Here is a 19,119-nt window from a genome sequence, read left to right as displayed (position 1 = left end):
GCGGGTGACACACTGGGCTTTACACCCATGTGATGGCAGCGTGCAGAACAGCCCAGGTCTGCAGGGGCAGCTCCCTCCGGAATGGCGCTGGCGGGGCCAGAGACCGTCTAGCAAAGCACGGCCCATGCGCCACGCAGCACCTTGCAAGCCGGGCTCGAGGCCTGGCTCCTACCCCAGCCTCGGGGTGGCTAAAGAGCAGCCCTGGGTCTCCAGCTCCTGGGGAAGCAGCCACCCACCTCCCCCCTCAGCCATGCCAGGAGCCAAGGCTGCCCCCCAGCCTGCCTGGGAGGCCACAGCTGGGGGGCACCTCAGTGGAAGGCCGGCTCCAAGGGGGCAGGAAGCCGGGACTCCAGGGCAAGGCAGGAGGAACTGCCCCTCCCTGCCACAGCTCAACACGGCTCTGGTCACCCCAGGGGCGCTGGGAGTCACGGCTCGAGTGATGCCATGGCCCAGGCTAATGACGACACACTCGGGGGAGGGGGACAGGGCTGTATTTACAGGGACACACAAATCCAGCATGTCAGTCTGCGCCGTGGCCACTCGCACGGCTCCAGGGCTTGCTGGCAGCTCGGGGGGGGGGGAGGGCAGTGCTGGGAAGGGAACGGCCCCGGCTGGATTCCTTCCCCTGCCCGGCTCCCACAGTCAGTCTGTTGCCGCGGCCTGGTGCTGACCCGACGGGCTCACGGCTTCTTCACCTTCTTGATGGAGGAGGAGCTGGAGGCCGACTCCCGGCGCTTTCTCTGCTCCAAGGGAGACGGGAAACAAAAGAGAAGCAGGGTCAGCGGGTGCCCACGAGCAAACGCACCTGGCCGGCTCACTAGCCCAGCAGGCGCCGCGCCGCGCCATGCCACGAGCTGGAGCCCCCAGCAGATCGGGCCCAGAGCCAGACGTGAGATTGAGCCTCAGCCGAGCCCACTCGTGACAGGCAGGGAATTCCCCTCCCAAGGGACACGGGCTCCCGGCTGGCAGCCCCAACGCAGGACACGCTGCACGAAAGCCAGGCGCGGTGCCCAGCCCCATGGCCGATGCTGTCTGGCTCCACAGCCCAGCTAGGGCCACTCCGTACCCTGCTGAAATCAGAACGGGAGAGCTCCCAGCTGGGCAGAGCCCCAGTGCACAGGCAGTGCCACCCACGCCCGGGAACAGGGCCCAGTCCCCTGGGGATGCCGGGCACTAAGGCAGCGAGCGAGACCCCTGCACTGCACGGAAGCCTGATGCAGCCGTTCTTTGGGCTAGTGAAAGGCTGGGAGCACGGGCTACGGGCTCAGTCCTGCCCCAGGGCATCACCCTGCTGATCCAACCTGTCTTTTCCATCACTCCCGTCCCTAGGTTCTGCCCCAGCGTGTGGCACTCCCGGGAGGTGACTGGCAGAGCCTGTGCTCTAGGGCTTCCCCCCCAACGCGTGTCCTGGGCCGGCTGTAGAGGGGCCAGACGGGCACATGCAGCAGCGTCAGCTGCGCCTGGTTCAATCCCTGGGCACCCCACACCCCCAGCCTTCCAGTGGCACTGCTGGCGAGCCAGCAGCCAGCAGCCCGGGAAGGGAGGCAGAGGAGAGGTGTCCTGCCAGTCCTATGTGTCAGGGGGAGCCCCGCCTGCCCTCACCCCAGCAGACACCCCGCCCCGAACCTCCGTCTGTGCGGGGGATTTCATCAGAGGCCTCGGCCTCGGCCCGGCTGCCTCATAAGGCTCCATTATCGGAGCAATACAAGTGCCCGAGAACTCGCCCAACGGCGTGAATAGAAGCCCTCTGAAAAAATCCAATCCTTGGCAATCGAGAGGCCCAAAGGCACATTTAAAACCAAACCCCCGCCTGGAAACAAAGGAGCCAGGGCTTGGCGGCTTCGCTGGCAGGGCATGGAACTGATGGAGAAGAGCGTGTGCGTCTGATCATCTGTATATGGCCAAAGACCCATCTTTCAAATGTGTCACAAATTCATATTGATCCCCCTCCTTTTGCCGTCCGTGCCCGGCTCTTCCTGTCGCCTCGGGCAACACTGGGGACTGTCTGGTTAAAAAAAATGTTTGACATTATAATTTTCACGAGCCTCCAAGTCTAGTTGCTTTTCATGGCAAGGAAGGGTTTGAAAAGGGCTACACACACCCAGCCTGGGCTAGATGTACCGTCTGTCTCAATACACAAAGAGGCCGATATTAGAACTCCATCTGGAAAGAAAGAATGATTGATCTTAACAATGTAACTTCCAGCTTTCAAACCGGCTCAGAAAACAAGAAGTCAGCAGGAGTTCAGATGAAGGAAGCTTAAAAGTCCAATAATTCCGACTCTGAACCCGAGACTTCTTAGACTCGAGGTCTTTTCCTTTCCCCATTAACGGGCTGACTTGTGAGCTCGGGAACAAAGGGAGGAATTCTGAGAGTCAACTCATTAGGGATCAGTGAGTGGAGTCTGAGTCGCACAAATCAAAGGTTCTAATCTGGAGTAACTGGCTGAACTTGTGCTTGGAACTAATTTGTTCCAAGTTCGGCTCACCTTTCACCTCCCCCAGGCCGGCAGGAAAGTCCCTCTTGGGTCAGCGACACGCTGCACTGGGGGGGACCCTGGGTTGGCTTTCATGGCTGGAGCTGTACACCACCCCACCGCGGAGGAGGACGGCCAGGCTGGAGTGGTAGGGAGGGCCAGAGGGATACGGCAGGGCTGCCCTGGTACCAGGCTTCCCACCAGCTAGACCCAGGGTCTCGCCACAAAGCACCGTGCAGGACGGGCTGCTGCCCACCCCAAAAGAGCCGAGAGCTCCTGCAACGTGCTCCCCTGAGCTAAGCCACAGCAGCTCCCGCGGGGCTGGGAGACGCTGCCCCGGGACGCTGCAGGGAAGAGAGGGCCAAGGACAGGCTGCTGCCCATGGGACACCAGGGCAAGACCACCCCAGCCCTGTCACGTGGGTGGGGGTGGAACTCCCAACAGGATTCCTGCAGCCCCCTCCCTTCCCTCTGCAACGCACAGGCGAGCCAAGCCGGTGCCTCGCGGAGAGGAAAGGCTCTGCCTGGGCCAAGCTCCCACGTCTCACAGCTGAGAGCGGGGTCACGTGCGACAGTGGGGGGTGGCAACACTAGCCCCAGGGGTCCCTCCACGCAGCCAGCGCTGGGCTCGCAGCCCGGTCCCCGAGCTCGGCGGCGCTGCCAGGCTCCTTGAGAACACTCAGCGCCCAAGGAGGAAGGGCGGCCCTGGGAACAGAGCCAGGCTGGGAGTCAGGGTTGTGCTCTGCCACCGACTCACTGCAACACCCTGAGCATGTCGCTTCCTCGCCCCGGGCCTCAGTTCCCCACGCTGCCGCATGGGGACAGTAACCACCAGCTCCCCAGGAGGTGCTGGTTCGGGGGCTCACTTCACGCGGAGGGACCGGGCCTCCCCCTGCGTTCACACAGCCCCTTCGGAGCTCCTGGAATATAAACATTAGGTGACAGGAAGGCCGGCTGGTCCCTGTAACACCCGCCTGCCCGCCAGCCACGGAGCCGGCCTGCCCCAGGTGCTCAGCCGGCTCTGCCGTCTGCGTGGCCTTGCTGGTATCTCCAGCCTGGAGCCAACCCTGTGCCCCAGCAGCCCCCGAGCACACACCCTGCCGGGGAGCGGGCTGGCAGACAGACCCGGTGAAGCGCTGGGTCCGCCTTCGCCCAGCACACCTGCAGCCAGCCGGCCGGGGAGCAGCAGCACAAGTCTGCTCCTCCCCCAGACACCCCTCCAGCTGGGATGTAATTTTTTCCCCTCCAAAGGTAGCGTAAAATGGTCACAGTGTGAATGCGCTTGACCTTTTGTCTTGGACTAATCTAATTGTGTCGTCTTTGTGTAATCAGCCGGTAAAGGTCAGAGCTGTATTTAACGTGGGGGCCCTTTAGGTACCGAATTTGCCTTGCAGTGAATTAACGTGATTATATTTCTTTCAAATATGCCAGAGAGCAGGTCATTTTAACCCTCTCCATGCTGCCGGCCTCGCCTCTTTGTTTGCAATTCCAGGCAGCGGCACCGAGGCAGAATGTGGCTGGAGACGCACAAACCCGCCCGCCCCCAGCACACGCACTCTGGGGAGGTCTCCGGGGACAGCGAGTGTGCTGTGAATCCGCCTGGAATGGCTGCAGCCTCGCCCTTCCCGGACCCCAGGGAGGGTCGAGATTTCACGCTCCCACAAAGATTGAATGCAGCGAAGAAATTCCAGAGACTCCTCTGCAAACATGAGCCTGCCTCCGCGGAACGCTGCTTCACAACTCCAGATTGTCACAAGCGAACAGGACATTACTCAAGTCCAGATGAATGTGTCACCTCTGTCGTTGACAGATAAGGTGTTCTCAATGCCCCGGATACATTAGCCATTTGGAAAAGGGAAGGGCCGTGCCGCTCCCGGGGCAGTGTATCGGCTGAGCCCGGGGCACGTCGGACAGCGCTCGGGGCTGCACAGGGCAGGGCAGGCCAGGCTTGTCCTCTGGGGGCGGGACAGCCACCGTTCACAGCACTCCGCGCTGGGGGGGAGCTGCGGGGAGACAGGGGCCACCCCATTTGCTCAGCCCCCGCCAGGGCGTGCGCCTGACTTTCGGCTTTCCCAGGGCGTTCAGTGCCCTGGCTCTCCTGTCCCAGCGCTTTCACAGGCTCCTCCCCTCCGGTCTTCACACCCCTCCCTCCTGCCCTCGCCCCCTGCCCCTGGGTGTCGCTGGAGCTCACCGGAACTCGTCCATGGCCCACTCGCCTGCCTTTGCTCCTCCTCCCTCATGGGCCTGCATCTCGCAGGGGAGCTCCCTGGGACAGTACCAGGTAGGTACCATGCCCACTCCTGCCTCTGCCAACTCCCTGCAATGCCAGCCCCCCCCCACGCAGGGTGCAGGAACCGCCCCACGCGTGCCACCACGGGCAGTGCCAGGCCCGGGGTGGGCACACCAAGAGTAGACTTGGAGCCTAGGCTAAAGGGGGCGCTGTGCTCCCACCAGCGCTCGCCCCTGGAGGGAGAGACAGGCAGAGCCCCCCGCAGGGCTCAGAATGCAATCCCTGGAGTAGACCTGATGGGGAGCCCCCTCCAGACGCCCCCATCTGCCTACTCACTGAGTTCGGGGTCAGCGGAGCTCCAACCACATCAATGATCTGGTCCTTGGCATCTCCCTTGCCCTCCTCCGCGCTGAGCCCGGCCTGCCCGTCTGCGCGGGCCCCCTCCATGCTGACGGGGCCCAGGCTGCCCGCCTTGGCCAGCGCCTCGTGCCGGTGCCGCAGCATCTGCAGCTCGTACTCGCAGTTGGCGAAGGCCTGCTTGAGCTCGTAGAGCAGCACCAGGTCGCTCCGCAGCTCGTTGAACATCTGCACGATCTCCTCCGTCGGCATGGGGCTGAGATCTGGGGGAGCAAAGGGAGCTCAGAGCCTGGGAGAGGGGAGACACCCCAGATCCCACACCCACGCCCACTGCAGGGGCCTCATCCCCAGCCAGTGCTTTCACCGCAGTTAACAGGGCCAGAGAGCGCCGAGGGCTCTGGCCAAGGGGTTGAAAAGCAACCTCGCCAGGTCGGGGCCCGGGAGCCTTTCCCCTCCGGGACGCTGGTTCAAATCCAACTCCAGGCAGGAGGACTTGGCCGTGGCTTCCACCTCGGACCTGGTCTCAGGCCAGTTCCCAGTGGACGGGTGTTGATAATACACACCCCAGCCGGTGACGTCCCCTCTTCCTCCAGGGCAGGACTGAGGCCATTGGCTCTGCTGCTGCCCATCACGGCCCTGCGTTACAGCCGTGTCTTACGGACGAGCCGAGCTCCCGCGGCACCACCTCATACCTAGACCCCCCCAGCGGGACAGGCCCCTGCTATGAAGAGCAATGCCTGAGGGGTGGGAGAGGGGGAGAAAATCCACACGCAGATCCCTCTCCACGCAGCCCTGCCTGTGTGCAGGGCTCCCGAGCCGGCTCCTTCCCCTGCACCGCGTTAACCTCGCGTGTGGCCATGCTGGAGCGCATGCCGGGCGAAGGGCAGCAGGAACATTCCTGCCTCAGAGGGGGAAGGCGGAGGTGCAGAACCTCTGCCATGCGCTGGCCCCGACGGCTCCCAAGGCTGCCCCGAGAGCGCAGGTGGCGCTGCCGTTCCAGAGCCGGAGGCATGCTCTGTTCCAGCTTCACAGGCCCAGAGACAACAGGGCTCAGCCAGCTCCCAGCAGCACCTCTGCTGCAATGGGGCCTTCGCTGCCTGCCCTCAGAGACTACACATCCCAGGCCCCCGGGCAGCAGCCATTGCTCCTCGTCCCGCCAGCTGCAGAGGCAGGATCATTCTCCTGCCCTCCCTCAGGAGGCTCCTTTGAAGCTATCCGAAGCCTGTGACCCTGACCCCACCCCCGGCGTCCCTCCTGTCCTCTTATTCCTAGAGTACCTCACAGCCCCGGCTTTCCCTGGGTTAGCATCTGCGCTTTTAAGCCGGAAAAACAACTGACACACCTTGATTCTGTGGGCAGGAAGGGGGGCTTTGTCGGTGCCCCCACGGGGATCGTGTACCAGCCTGGCAGCGCTAGCGTGGCACGGGGGGACCTGTGACAAAGGCCTTTAGCGCTGCCCATAGCCAGGGCTGCTTCCGAGGCATTACAACAGGCCACAGACGACGAAGCCTGAACACTAACAATGGTTAGGCCATGCAGTTACTGAGCATGCTCAGTGACCTCTTCCAAACCTCGGAAACGTTGCTTTTTTGGGGGGTTGGGGGTGGAACATTGCATGCTGGGATCCGGCGTCGCTCTGGGTGAGCCTGCGAATGGATTTCAGCAGCCGGGCACGGCCCAGAACTCTGTGGGCTGCGCTCCGGCCACCCCAGCGATGACTGCGCATTGTATGTGCTAAGTGAACGCGTCTCTCTGCTGTGAAGCCACAGAGTTCAAGAGCGAGGGATGTGTGTTTACTCAGTGGCGGCACGCTGGAGAGTTACCCAGCGGGCCAGCTACAGAACGGAGCTGCCCCCAGGAGCAGTACATTAGGAGGAAAGGAAGCTTGAAAGCGAGCCAGGGCACCCCTGAACAATGCACATGCCATGGTCACTAGCACACTTAGCAGGCACGGCTGAGACTGGCCTTCGCAGTGCTGTGCTGCCACTCTTGATGGTTAAAAAAGCCCCAAACAAGAGAGAGACAAAGGCCCTTTCAAACCAGTTTTCTTCTGGGAGGGGGGGAAAAAACCCTGCGCATCTTGTTCTGGCTTTTGCCCTTTTTTAAAAAAAAAAAACATAAAATATTATTTTAAACCCCATTCACATACTGTTATTTAAGAAACTGGCTGTATTACTAGGGGAAAAAATAGCCCATCTAGACGACAAAGGCTTGCGCTGTGTGTCTCTTTCTCTCTTGCATGCCCCCTTTACTCACCTACTCCGAGTTCCATCAGCATCTGCTCCAGGGCTTTAATCTTCTTCTGTCCTACCGAGCTTGGCAGTTTCATCTGGAACACAAAGGTAACCGAGCCACACAGCTCCGAGTTAGCCCTCACTCGCAGCCGTCTAGTTCAAAAGGCAAGAGAGCTTTTCTTTTTATAGTGCAGGGGGAAAAAAAAGAAAGCAAGCGAGAGAAAGGAAAATCAAGTGGTAGAAGAGGGAGACAGGGGCTGAAAGTTTTCAGACTAGGTCCGAGGGCAGGTATTGAAAAGCCTGGTCGTGAGGGCTTTTATTTTCCCTCGTGTGTGTGTGCAAGACGCGCTGTTTTACAGCTTCCACATGTCACTGAATTAACAACAAAAGTTCTTCTTAGCTTCAAACCCTCTCCTGCGGCGCCCGGCCCATCAAAGGGCTGATTTACACAGCGGCTAATGTGCAATGCTGCCCTACTTTATTCGCTTTAGCCGCCTTGATTAGACTCATGCGCTAACAGACTCACTTCTCCTTGTCCCTGCTGAGCCCCAGACCTGTGGGATTCATTTACAGAGCGGGCTTTATAACAAAGGGAGAGACAGAGAGCACAGTTACTTGACTGGCGGAAGTGTGAACACACATTTACATTGGAGCTAAGGGGCTAGGGGAGTGAGAAATCATCAGATGTGAGCTATGAAAGGGAATCGGAGCTGGCCGCAGGAGGAAGAACGCATACACTTAGCAGGGTCTTGGCCGCATTCCCTTTGGGCTCTAGCTGCTCACACCAGACATTTATCAGAGCATGAGCAGCCCAAACACGCCGGGCAAGAACAGGATTCCAGCACAACATACCCAGGGGCCAGCCAAGCTCTCAGCCAGGGGAGTTCTGCTCTCGCAGAGAAGGGAGCTGAGAAATCCATGGTGCCTCCCATCCCTCGTCAGTGCTAGGAGACCAGCCAGGATGGGCACGGCCCCCACAACGCAATGCACGCTTCCCACCCAGACCCTGCGAGTTGTGCCCAGCTATCATGGGGACAGGGAGCTCAACAGGCGAGGAATGATTCAGTGATGTGCTAGGAACCATGAAATAACCAGGGCTATCACCACAAACACCAGCAGGGTAGGCAGGACGGCCTAGTGGCTAGGACACTGGACCGGGGTTCGCTTCCCAGCTGCACCACAGACTGGGTGCGACACCTAGCGAGAGTCACCCGTGCCCCAGAGAATCCTGCCCTGTCTTAAGGACCCACATCAGCCAGGAGTGTGGGGCTCGCAGACAATACGATGATGCGTCTCGTCACACGGCCACAAGGAGGGCCACGGGCAACTGGCTGAAACGGTCCTCGGGGGTGAGTCCGGACCAACACACCAGATGCAAAGTTACATGCTAACTTTAAAAGGGGGAATGGCGCCAGGACGGGGACGCTAGTTAGAGGGACATTAAAGAGAGGAGTCACCGGGGTCAAAAGCCTGCAAGCAGCATGGAGACTCCATAAAACCACCAGAGAGAGGCTCACACTCAATTACACCCCAATCCAAAAAGACAGTCGGGTGCCAAAAGAGCGTCACCATGGCTGAACAGCAGAGTCACGGGGCCATTCGAGGCAAAAAGGCATCTTTCCAGTCCTAGTTACGATCATAGGAGGGAACACAGACTCTGGCAAGTAAAATATCATCAGCCAGGCCAAGAAAGAATCTGAGCAGCAACTTGCTAAAGACACAGAATTGAACAGTAAAAAAAAAAAAATGAAGTACATGAGAAGCAGAAAACCTGCCCAACAGGCCAACAAAGGTGCTAAAGGAGCAGTCAAGGAAGACAAGGCCACTGCAGAGAAGCTCCATGAATTCTTTGCAGCGGTCTTCACTGCAGAGGATGTGGGGGAGATTCCGACATTGGAGCTGTCCTCATTGGTGACAAATCTAAAGTCACTAGGACCAGATGGTACTCACCCTAGAGGTCCGAAGGAACCCAAATACGAAATTGCAGAACCACTAACTGTGATACGTAACCAATCGCTTAAATTGGACTGTACCAGATGACTGGAGGGTAGCTAATGTAACACCGATTTTTAAAAAGGCCTCCAGAGGCAATTCTGGCAATTACAGGGCAGTAACCTTAACTTCCGTACCAGGCAAGCTGGTAGAAGCTACAGTAAAGAACAGAACGATCAGACACATGGATGAACACGATTTGCTGGGGAAGCGTCAACGTGGCTTCTGTAAAGGGAAGTCAGGCCTCACCAATCTTTTGGACTCTTTCAGGAAGTCAACAAGGACGTGGATAAGGGGGATCCAGTGGATATAATGTACTTGGATTTTCAGAAAGCCTTTGATAAGGTCCCTCACCAGTGGCTCTTAAGAAAACTAAGTAGCCATGGGATAAGAGGGAAGGTCCTCTCATGGATCAGTAACTGGGTGAAAGACAGGAAACAAAGGGCAGGAATAAATGGTCAGTTTTCAAAATGGAGAGGTAAATAGCAGGGTCCCCCATGGGTCTGTACTAGGACCTGTGCTGTTCAATATATTCATAAATGATCTGAAAAAAAGGGTGAACAGTGAAGTAGCAAAATTTGCAGATGATTCATAGATTCATAGATTCTAGGACTGGAAGGGACCTCGAGAGGTCATCGAGTCCAGTCCCCTGCCCGCATGGCAGGACCAAATACTGTCTAGACCATCCCTGATAGACATTTATCTAACCTACTCTTAAATATCTCCAGAGATGGAGATTCCACAACCTCCCTAGGCAATTTATTCCAGTGTTTAACCACCCTGACAGTTAGGAACTTTTTCCTAATGTCCAACCTAGACCTCCCTTGCTGCAGTTTAAGCCCATTGCTTCTTGTTCTATCCTCAGAGGCTAAGGTGAACAAGTTTTCTCCCTCCTCCTTATGACACCCTTTTAGATACCTGAAAACTGCTATCATGTCCCCTCTCAGTCTTCTCTTTTCCAAACTAAACAAACCCAATTCTTTCAGCCTTCCTTCATAGGTCATGTTCTCAAGACCTTTAATCATTCTTGTTGCTCTTCTCTGGACCCTTTCCAATTTCTCCACATCTTTCTTGAAATGCGGTGCCCAGAACTGGACACAATACTCCAGCTGAGGCCTAACCAGCGCAGAGTAGAGCGGAAGAATGACTTCTCGTGTCTTGCTCACAACACACCTGTTAATACATCCCAGAATCATGTTTGCTTTTTTTGCAACAGCATCACACTGTTGACTCATATTTAGCTTGTGGTCCACTATAACCCCTAGATCCCTTTCTGCCGTACTCCTTCCTAGACAGTCTCTTCCCATTCTGTATGTGTGAAACTGATTTTTTCTTCCTAAGTGGAGCACTTTGCATTTGTCTTTGTTAAACTTCATCCTGTTTAACTCAGACCATTTCTCCAATTTGTCCAGATCATTTTGAATTATGACCCTGTCCTCCAAAGCAGTTGCAATCCCTCCCAGTTTGGTATCATCCGCAAACTTAATAAGCGTACTTTCTATGCCAATATCTAAGTCGTTAATGAAGATATTGAACAGAGCCGGTCCCAAAACAGACCCCTGCGGAACCCCACTCGTTATGCCTTTCCAGCAGGATTGGGAACCATTAATAACAACTCTCTGAGTACAGTTATCCAGCCAGTTATGCACCCACCTTATAGTAGCCCCATCTAAATTGTATTTGCCTAGTTTGTCGATAAGAATATCATGCGAGACCGTATCAAATGCCTTACTAAAGTCTAGGTATACCACATCCACAGCTTCTCCCTTATCCACAAGACTCGTTATCCTATCAAAGAAAGCTATCAGATTGGTTTGACATGATTTGTTCTTTACAAAACTATTCAAGATAGTTAAGTCCAAAGCAGACTGTGAAGAGTTACAAAGGGATCTCACAAAACTGGGTGACTGGGCAACAAAATGGCAGATGAAATTCAACATCAATAAGTGCAGAGTAATGCATACTGGGGAAAAATAATCCCAAATATACATATACGATCGGTTCTAAATTAGCTGTTACCACCCAAGAAAGAAAATACGGGAGTCACCACCGACAGTTCTACGCAAAGTTCAGCTCAGTGAGCAGTGGTGGTCAAAAAGGTGGACAAAATGTTAGGAACTATCAGGAAAGGGATAGAACATAAGACAGAAAATATCACAGCGCCACTAGATAAATCTCTGGTGCGCCCACACCTCGAATACGGTGTCCAGTTCTGGTTGCTGAACCTCAAAAAGGATACAGTGGAACTGGAAAAGGTCCAGAGAAGGGAAACAAAGATGATCCAGGGCATGGAACAGCTTCCATCCGAGGAGAGACTAAAAGGATTAAGGCTGTTCGGCTTAGAAAAGAGAGGACTAAGGGGGGTATGACGAGGTCTATAAAATCATGAGTGGTGTGGAGAAAGTGAATAGAGACGTGTTTTTTACCCTTTCCCAAAATACAAAAACCAGGAGCCACCCAATGAAATTAACAGGCAGCAGTTTAATACGAACAAGAGGAAGGACGTTTTCACCCATTGCACAGCTAACCTGTGGAACTCATTGCCATGGGATGTTGTGAAGGCCAAAAGTACAACTGGGTTTTAAAGAACTGGGTAAGTTCCTGGAGGATAGGGCCATTGATGGCTATTAGCCAAGAGGGTCAGGGATGTAACCCCATGCTCGGGGTGACCCTAAACCTCTGAATACCAGAAGCTAGGAGAGGAAGATGGGGTGGATCACTCCAGAATTGCTCTGTTCTATACACTCCCCCTGAAGCTCTGGTACAGGGCACTGTTGGAGGCAGGGTACTGGGCTAGAAGGCCATGGCCTGACCCAGTGTGGCCGCTCTTATGTTCTTATGATCCTTCAATCATGAATCTACAGCTCTGGCAGTGGGTCAGGTTGGAAGGAGGGCTCCAGCTGGGGTGGCCTTGGGGCACTGGGTTTAAGGAACAGTTACATTTAACCATCTGGACGTGGAAGTGAAGAGAACCCTAACGAAGCTTGTAGAAGACACTCAACTGGGATGAGCTGCAAACCTCAGTGAGGATAATAAATGTAAGAGAAGGGAACCTAGAGAGGTTAGAGACAGGGAATAACAGAGTGAGCAGCTACTACAGGTAAGACAAAGTAATCCACAAACCCATATCCTCTGGGAAGTGGGTGTAGCTGAGACACATGCTGTGGTCAGCGAGGCCACACGCTGGACAGGCGTTTGCAGTGCTAGACGGCAGCACAAAAGGCCAGTGTCACTTTGAGGCCGCATGCTCAGAAGAGTCAGATCTGGGAGCTGGGAGGGGTCAGTCCCTCTTTCCGCAGCTCTGGGGGGCGTCCCGCAGGCACCATGCTCCCGGAGGGACTGCGACCAACGGGAGGGAGCTCAGAAAAGAGCCACACAAATGATTAGGTGACACAGGGGAAAGGAAGATGAAAGGAGCCGAACACGTCTCGTTCGGCTGAGACACGACACGCAGGGAACCCCATTACAGCCGGCAGCTGTGTGACTAGTAGGAAAGCCAAGGAAGGAGAGGAATTATTCAGTGTGCTTCACATGGGGACAGGGAGAGCCGGCAGACTGCACAGCAGGAAGATGCTTCTGACAGCAGGACGGATGAGGCTGTAGAACAGAGGAAGTGGGGTTTATCCCATCACTTGGGAGCTTTAAAACGAGGTGGGACAACTGGAAACCCCCCCAGGGAGATGGGCTGGATGATCTAACAGGTCTTTGCTATCCCTACCTCCCCTGACATGAAGTGTTTACGGGGAACCCATCGCCAAGGAATTGCAATTCTTTCCCTCTGTTTTCTCTCTCGGCACAGAGTTCTGTAGCTACATATTTTCCACCTCGCTGGAGCCCTGGGCACCAGGCCTCAGCCTCACCTCTAAGGCCTGCACGGGGGCCACCATCTCTCTAGCCAAGACAGGAGTCCTTTGCAAGCCTGCCACACCCGTGCCAGCTCGCTGCATTCCTGACCCAGGCAGTGCCGCAGGACAGCATGTCACCACACAGGGCCGTCCTAGCCTGGCCGGTTGCTAGGGACACACCATAAGGAGCAGGGGCAACCTGGTGCCCTATCAGCAGCTCCGCTGACTGTTCTGGCAACGCCTTCGACTGTAACTACACACGCTCCTGGCCAGACAGTGCCTGGGAGCACTCCACACCTTCTCACTGTCAAGCTCTTCAGTCAAAGCTATTGGGGGGCTAGAGAGTGGGGGCAGGGATGGGGGCACCAATGGACCCAGACCTCACTGAAAAGGCGCAGAATGGTGGCACAAGAGGAGCAGGGCTGTTTGGGTTTGTTTAGGCTAAAAACACATCAATTAAGCTTCCCTTTAATTCTGGGGGAGGATCTGGTCTGTGAACAGGAAGGCTTCATCGGCTTCTCAAAGCAAGAGTATATTTTAATTTTACCATCATTAAGAAAATGTTATGATTTATGTGGCTGCTGTCGGACTAATATCTTTAAAATTTAGCTGGCTAAGCCAATTCATCTTTAAGACTGATGAAGGTTGATTGCTCTCTATGCAAAATGTATTAAAACTAAATGAGGAGTCTATTACTCACATGCCGCTGATAATCTGTTAGGTAGGCTCCGTTAGCTAGGCTGTCTCATAGCGGGGGAAAGCATTGGTGCCCGGCGTGAAGGCGAGCAGGAACAAGCATGAGCCAGCCCTGGTTTGGGCTTAAACAGCTGTGGGTTTTAAGCAGACACGGCTTTGTTAGAGCTGCACCACCCAAAACAATCTGGAAGGCCAAAGAAAGATGGCAGCGCTCCCACCAAGCACTACTGACCAGGAGACGTGCCGAGGTTGAGGACAAAAAGACAGGCGTCAGTCTGGCTCACTGCTGAGCCAGCGGCGATAGGTTCAAACCCCGCTCCAGGTCTTGGATTTATGCCCAGTCGTGAGAGGTGCATCTTTAACATGAATCTGCAGACCCCACAGGTCCCAGCATGTAGTGCTGCATCCTGAACTGGAGAGCCGGGCTGCTTGGCTCAAAGTAGAGCACTGCATGCTGGGATACGTGGTGTCTGAAGATCACCCCTCTGTATTAGATGAGGGTGCTGAGAGCGATCAGCAGGCCTGGCCCTCGAGCTCCTGGTGAGTTACCAATGTGGCCCTGGGCTGAGCAAGGCTTGGGCACTGCCCCTGCAGAATCCTGACGAGAAGTACGTCCCTCCTCAAGTTTAAAGGGAGAATTCCCACAGAGCTTCCTAGGTGAGTGGCAGTTGCCCTTTTCGTTCCCTCTCCAGAGGAAGCTGTTCTTGTTATTTACTATTTGTAAAGTCCCCCTATAACAATAGCCGGGAATAGATTGCTCTAGTCACAAAAATGATTAGCTGGGATTTTGGAGGTTAATATATTTTGGATGCTTTCCTCCTCCGGCAACGTCTCCTAACAGCTCTTTTTGCAAGACAGCCCGTGCTTATAATTACACCAACATCGCTTTTGATTTAAGGACTGCAATTCTTTGTCCTTGCTATAAACAACCTGTGCTAAGCGCATGAACTGGGTGTATCAAGAGAAAAATAAATAAAGGGCAACACACTAATGTGTCACGCAAAGCCGCGCAGCTACGGTAGCCACACCTCCCAAGACATAGACAAGGACGCTTGGCCTGGGCAGGCCAATGCACCTGGCCCAGGAGCTGCGGCAGGCAATGCACCTGGCCCGGAAGCTGCGGGAAGCACCCAGGTGCCTGCCTGCTCACCACTGCAGGAGGGCATGCTGGGCAATAAGTGGGTTATGCAACGAACAGAGAGAAGCAAGCTCACTTTCGTAGCCCAGTTCCTTCCTGGAGCAGTCCCTGGAGTTGGTGGGGGAGAGGCCTGTCCAGACCTGGGCACTGTAAGACTTTGACATTCGTCTCAAAGCTGAGCACCTGAGGGCAACAGAGTTATCTGCACCTCCATTTGGGTCCAAGCCGCACCTACATGGAAACTCACTGATTCACGCTGATTACTGCGAGCCCTACTGCAGATTAATGAATTCTGCCAATTAGTGACGAAACAAACAAAACATGGTAACAAAGAGGCAAGGACACGGCCTCGCAAAACAGACTTGGTTCATTTGTTTTTTGTGCGTCGTTTAGTTTTCCTGATTTATGATAATATGTCAGAGCAGAGCAGTAAACTTCCTGGAGTCTCGCTTGGAAGAATAACGAACTCTTAGTAACGCGAGACCTCCCCACAGAGTGCCCAGGGATTCTTTCTTTGCTGGGAAGTGGTTACAGACTGCTGGGGGTCTGTACACAGAATTCACAGCTTTACGGATTAACAAGGAAGGACTCAGCGAGGTCCTGCTGCAGGATGATTATATCATATTGGATGCTCTGCCATGGCCTACTATAAACTTAGGACTTTCAGAAGCTCAGAACGCTCTCAAAAACTTGACTTCTGGGGCTGAAATTTCCATGCTTGGTCTCTCACTAAAATGGTTTTGTTTTGTAAAGTTTGAGTAGCATTTATTAAATCATTTCACACAAGTTGTTCCCGGTTTTAATTCAATTTTAGGACACCCTTTTCCTCACGCTGAGTTTTGCCATTATAAACCCTCAGCATTGCTAGCCCTGAGGACTGTGCCCTTCCACCATTTTGCAAAGGAAGCTTCAAGCATTTAAAGAGTCAATTGTGTGCATACACGCTCGTAATGCTGACAGACACCGGGCCCTCATTAGCACTGCAGCTAGCCTCCACAAGGAAGGTTTTCAATGCAGAAAACTTTCTCCGTAGCCAGCTTTCCGTGTGAGAATGAGTTCGGTGCTGACGTCTTTCTCCTCCTGCAGAGCCTGGAGGTTTGCAGGAGGAGGGAGCCCAAAGCTGCACATGAGGAACGCTCTTTTGTCCTGGGTGGCGTAGGAGGAGGCGCAAGGGCAGCCTCTCCCCTGGGGTGCAGGAGCACGTAGCTCCCTCTCTCCCACAGCTTGAAAGAACCACAGGAGGAGCCTAGCAGATCTGGAATTTTAAACAACAGGGAAATGAAAATACAAAAAGTACGATTATGGGAGCGAGCATTTAAACTCAAGAAGGGAGGAAATGAAGACTGAATGTGCAATCTGACCTTGGCCTCCTTGTGTGCATACATTATAAGGTTTTAATTACACAATCACATTTTCTTTCTCAAATAAAACGACACTCTTTTCCCTCGTACAGCCTCAGATCCACCGTGCAGAATCCTGTCGTTCTGCACAGTGATGTGTGTGAGCCACAATAACAGAGTTCAGGAAGGTCATTTAAATGAGGAGACAACAGCAAAACATACTTGCATGTCATTTGTACTCTCGGTTGGCAGATAGGATGGTTTACAGTTAAATTACAGTATGAACTCTCAGTAGCTACGCATCAGTATCGGTGATGCTCAATACAATACCACCTGGGGTACAGGCTACTAGTCAATACACTAATGTTCTTTGAAACAAACTTGGGAATGCTGATTTACGGAAAGGATTATTTTACAGTTTACTTGGCTTGAAGGTAAATCTATTGCTAACTTTCAAATCAGCAGTGAAAAAGTATAAATTCTGTACACAACAAATTCTTCTAGGAAATGAAGGAAGAGGTTTTACTAGCGAGATTTCCTTTAGGAGATTGTAAAATCTTTCTCAAGGGTGTGAGAGAGACTCGGAAGCAAGGAAAGAGGAAGTTAGCTAAGCTTCCAAATAACAGATATAGAAAAATAAAAAAATACCCTTTGAGATGGATGACACTGCATTGCCCTGATACATGGTTTGAGTAACTACAATCAATTAGAAAACTGCGCTAGGTGTAACTATCTCCAAAGGCAATGTTTTGTTTCAACGTACAATACTTCTGGTGACTACATTATTAACGTAAAGAATACTTTATAAATAACTCATCATGTACCCCAAAATGGAGAGAAGAGATGTATACTACATGATAACTTACTGGAAGAATAAAAATATATTGTACAAGATGTTACAGACTTGTACCTAAGGTTGAAACAAAGCAATCATTATCTGAAAAATAACGTGATCATGACACAAAAGACTGTATCACAATGAATGTGCACAACAGGGTTACGGCTGCACACTCAGCCTTAACTTTGGCAATTCTTGACTTCAACACAGGAACTGCCAGACTGGATCAGGCCATTAGCCCAGTATCCTGTCTCTGACACGGGTTGGTACCTGATGCTTCAGAGGCAGGCACAACAAATCTTGCAGTAGGATGCTATTCTCCCTAACCATGTCAGGGACAGACCTTGCCAGTTCTAGATTGCCTGACCCTGAAGCAGGAATGTGTATATCAATTCCACGTTGTTTTAATCCTTGCTATTGTAACTCTGCGTGATCTCATTATCCACATAACATTCAACCCTTTTCGTATTTCCTTTTAGCAATTTTAAATTGGCTGCCTTTCAATTTCATTGACTGCCCCCCCCCCCCCCCCTTGCTCTTGTACTCGGAGCAAAGATGAACAGAAGCACTTGCTCTACCTTCTCTAGCCCATTCAATATTTTGTATCCCTTTATCACCTCTTCAAATTTTCCCAAATTTTCCACTCCTTATTGTCACATTCAGGTACGTTTTATAGACATACAGGTATTAAGAATGCATGTGCACTCCCACACATCCCTTACTAGTTATGCTATATATAAATATTACTCCTGGGGGAATTCTGCGTCACTGCGCATGGACAGAATTCATGTCCCCCGCAGATTTCTTTGCTTCCCCGCAGGAAAATGACTTTTTGACAGAGAAGCAAAGGGAAGCTGCAAGTGCAGTTACGCACCACTCCCTAGCTGCGCAGGTACATTGTTTCAGGCACCCAGAGCAGCTGGCAGAGAGATAAATCACTTGCAGGGCTGGGGACACCCCAGCCAGTGGCTCCTACCCTGAGCCAGGATCAGCTGCTAGTCCCGGCTGGCCTGGAGGCAGGGGAGGACAAGACTTCCTCTTCCCCCACAAGGAGTGGCTGGGGCTGTGTCAGACCCACCCCCAGAAACCTCCCCCAGCTGCAGGAAGCTCAGCATCCTCCCCAGCTTCCTGCCCCCATCACTCCTCAGCTGCGGGGGGAGGGGTGACTGTGCGGGGAGCTGCTCCCCCACCCGCCCAACCCCCATGCATCTGGACCTCCCATACACAGACACCCCCCCCAAGCCTCACCCCATACAGCCAGAACCCCCCTAGCCCTCCATTCCCGAACCCCACTGAACCTCAACCTCTGCATCTGGAGTCCCCCTGCACCCGGACCTGCACCCACTGAGCTCCCTGCACCCAGACCCACCCTGCTGAGCCCCCCACACCCAGACCCCTGTGCTGAGCCCCAACCACTTTCACCTGGAAGCCCCTCAGAGTCCCATCGCCCCTGCACCTGGAACCCCCCCAACAAACCTTTGTGCATCCAGATCCCCCCCACACCTCGACCCCCCACTGAGCTGCCTGCACCCAGATTGTCTCACACAGAATCCTCTCACCCCGCACCTGGATCCCCCCACACTGAGCCCCTCCGCACTTGGATCCTGCCTGATTGAACCTACCTGTGTGCTGTGTCAGGATCGGGTGCAGCCTCACCACTGAGTCCGTGTCCCAGGGGTGGGGGTGGGGAGGCTGCAGGCTGATCTCCCACCTTCATACAACCAGTGGTCAGTGCTCCCCACTGCCATGCTGGAGCCTCAGCATTTATTTATTGACAAATAAAACTTGCAGAATTTTAAAATATTGTGCGCAGAATTGTTGGGTTTTTGGCACAGAATTGTTGGGTTTTGGGTGCAGAATTGTTGGGTTTTTGGAACAGAATTGTTGGGTTTGGGGCGCAGAATTGTTGGGTTTGGGGCGCAGAATTGTTGGGTTTTGGGTGCAGAATTGTTGGGTTTTTGGCGCAGAATTGTT

At 53.7% G+C, this 19,119-nt stretch overlaps 1 protein-coding gene across 1 annotated transcript in view; it reads right to left on the bottom strand.

Annotated features, from left to right (window-relative positions):
- Positions 1-656: 656 nt before the first annotated feature.
- DMAP1 (DNA methyltransferase 1 associated protein 1) overlaps positions 657-19,119 on the bottom strand; it is a 48,444-nt gene continuing 29,981 nt past the window's right edge. Inside the window, exons 10-12 of the mRNA XM_065409458.1 lie at positions 7,319-7,391; positions 5,042-5,325; positions 657-740 (exon numbers count right to left, since the gene is read on the bottom strand). Coding sequence (XP_065265530.1) covers positions 681-740; positions 5,042-5,325; positions 7,319-7,391 — 417 coding nt within the window. The 3' untranslated portion in view covers positions 657-680. The remainder of the gene's footprint in view (positions 741-5,041; positions 5,326-7,318; positions 7,392-19,119) is intronic.

The sequence above is a fragment of the Emys orbicularis genome, chromosome 8 (genome assembly GCF_028017835.1).
Source record: "Emys orbicularis isolate rEmyOrb1 chromosome 8, rEmyOrb1.hap1, whole genome shotgun sequence".
Taxonomy (NCBI): domain Eukaryota; kingdom Metazoa; phylum Chordata; order Testudines; family Emydidae; genus Emys; species Emys orbicularis.
The sequence above is the reverse complement of the archived record's forward strand: the minus strand, read 5'-3'. Positions and strand labels throughout refer to the sequence as shown.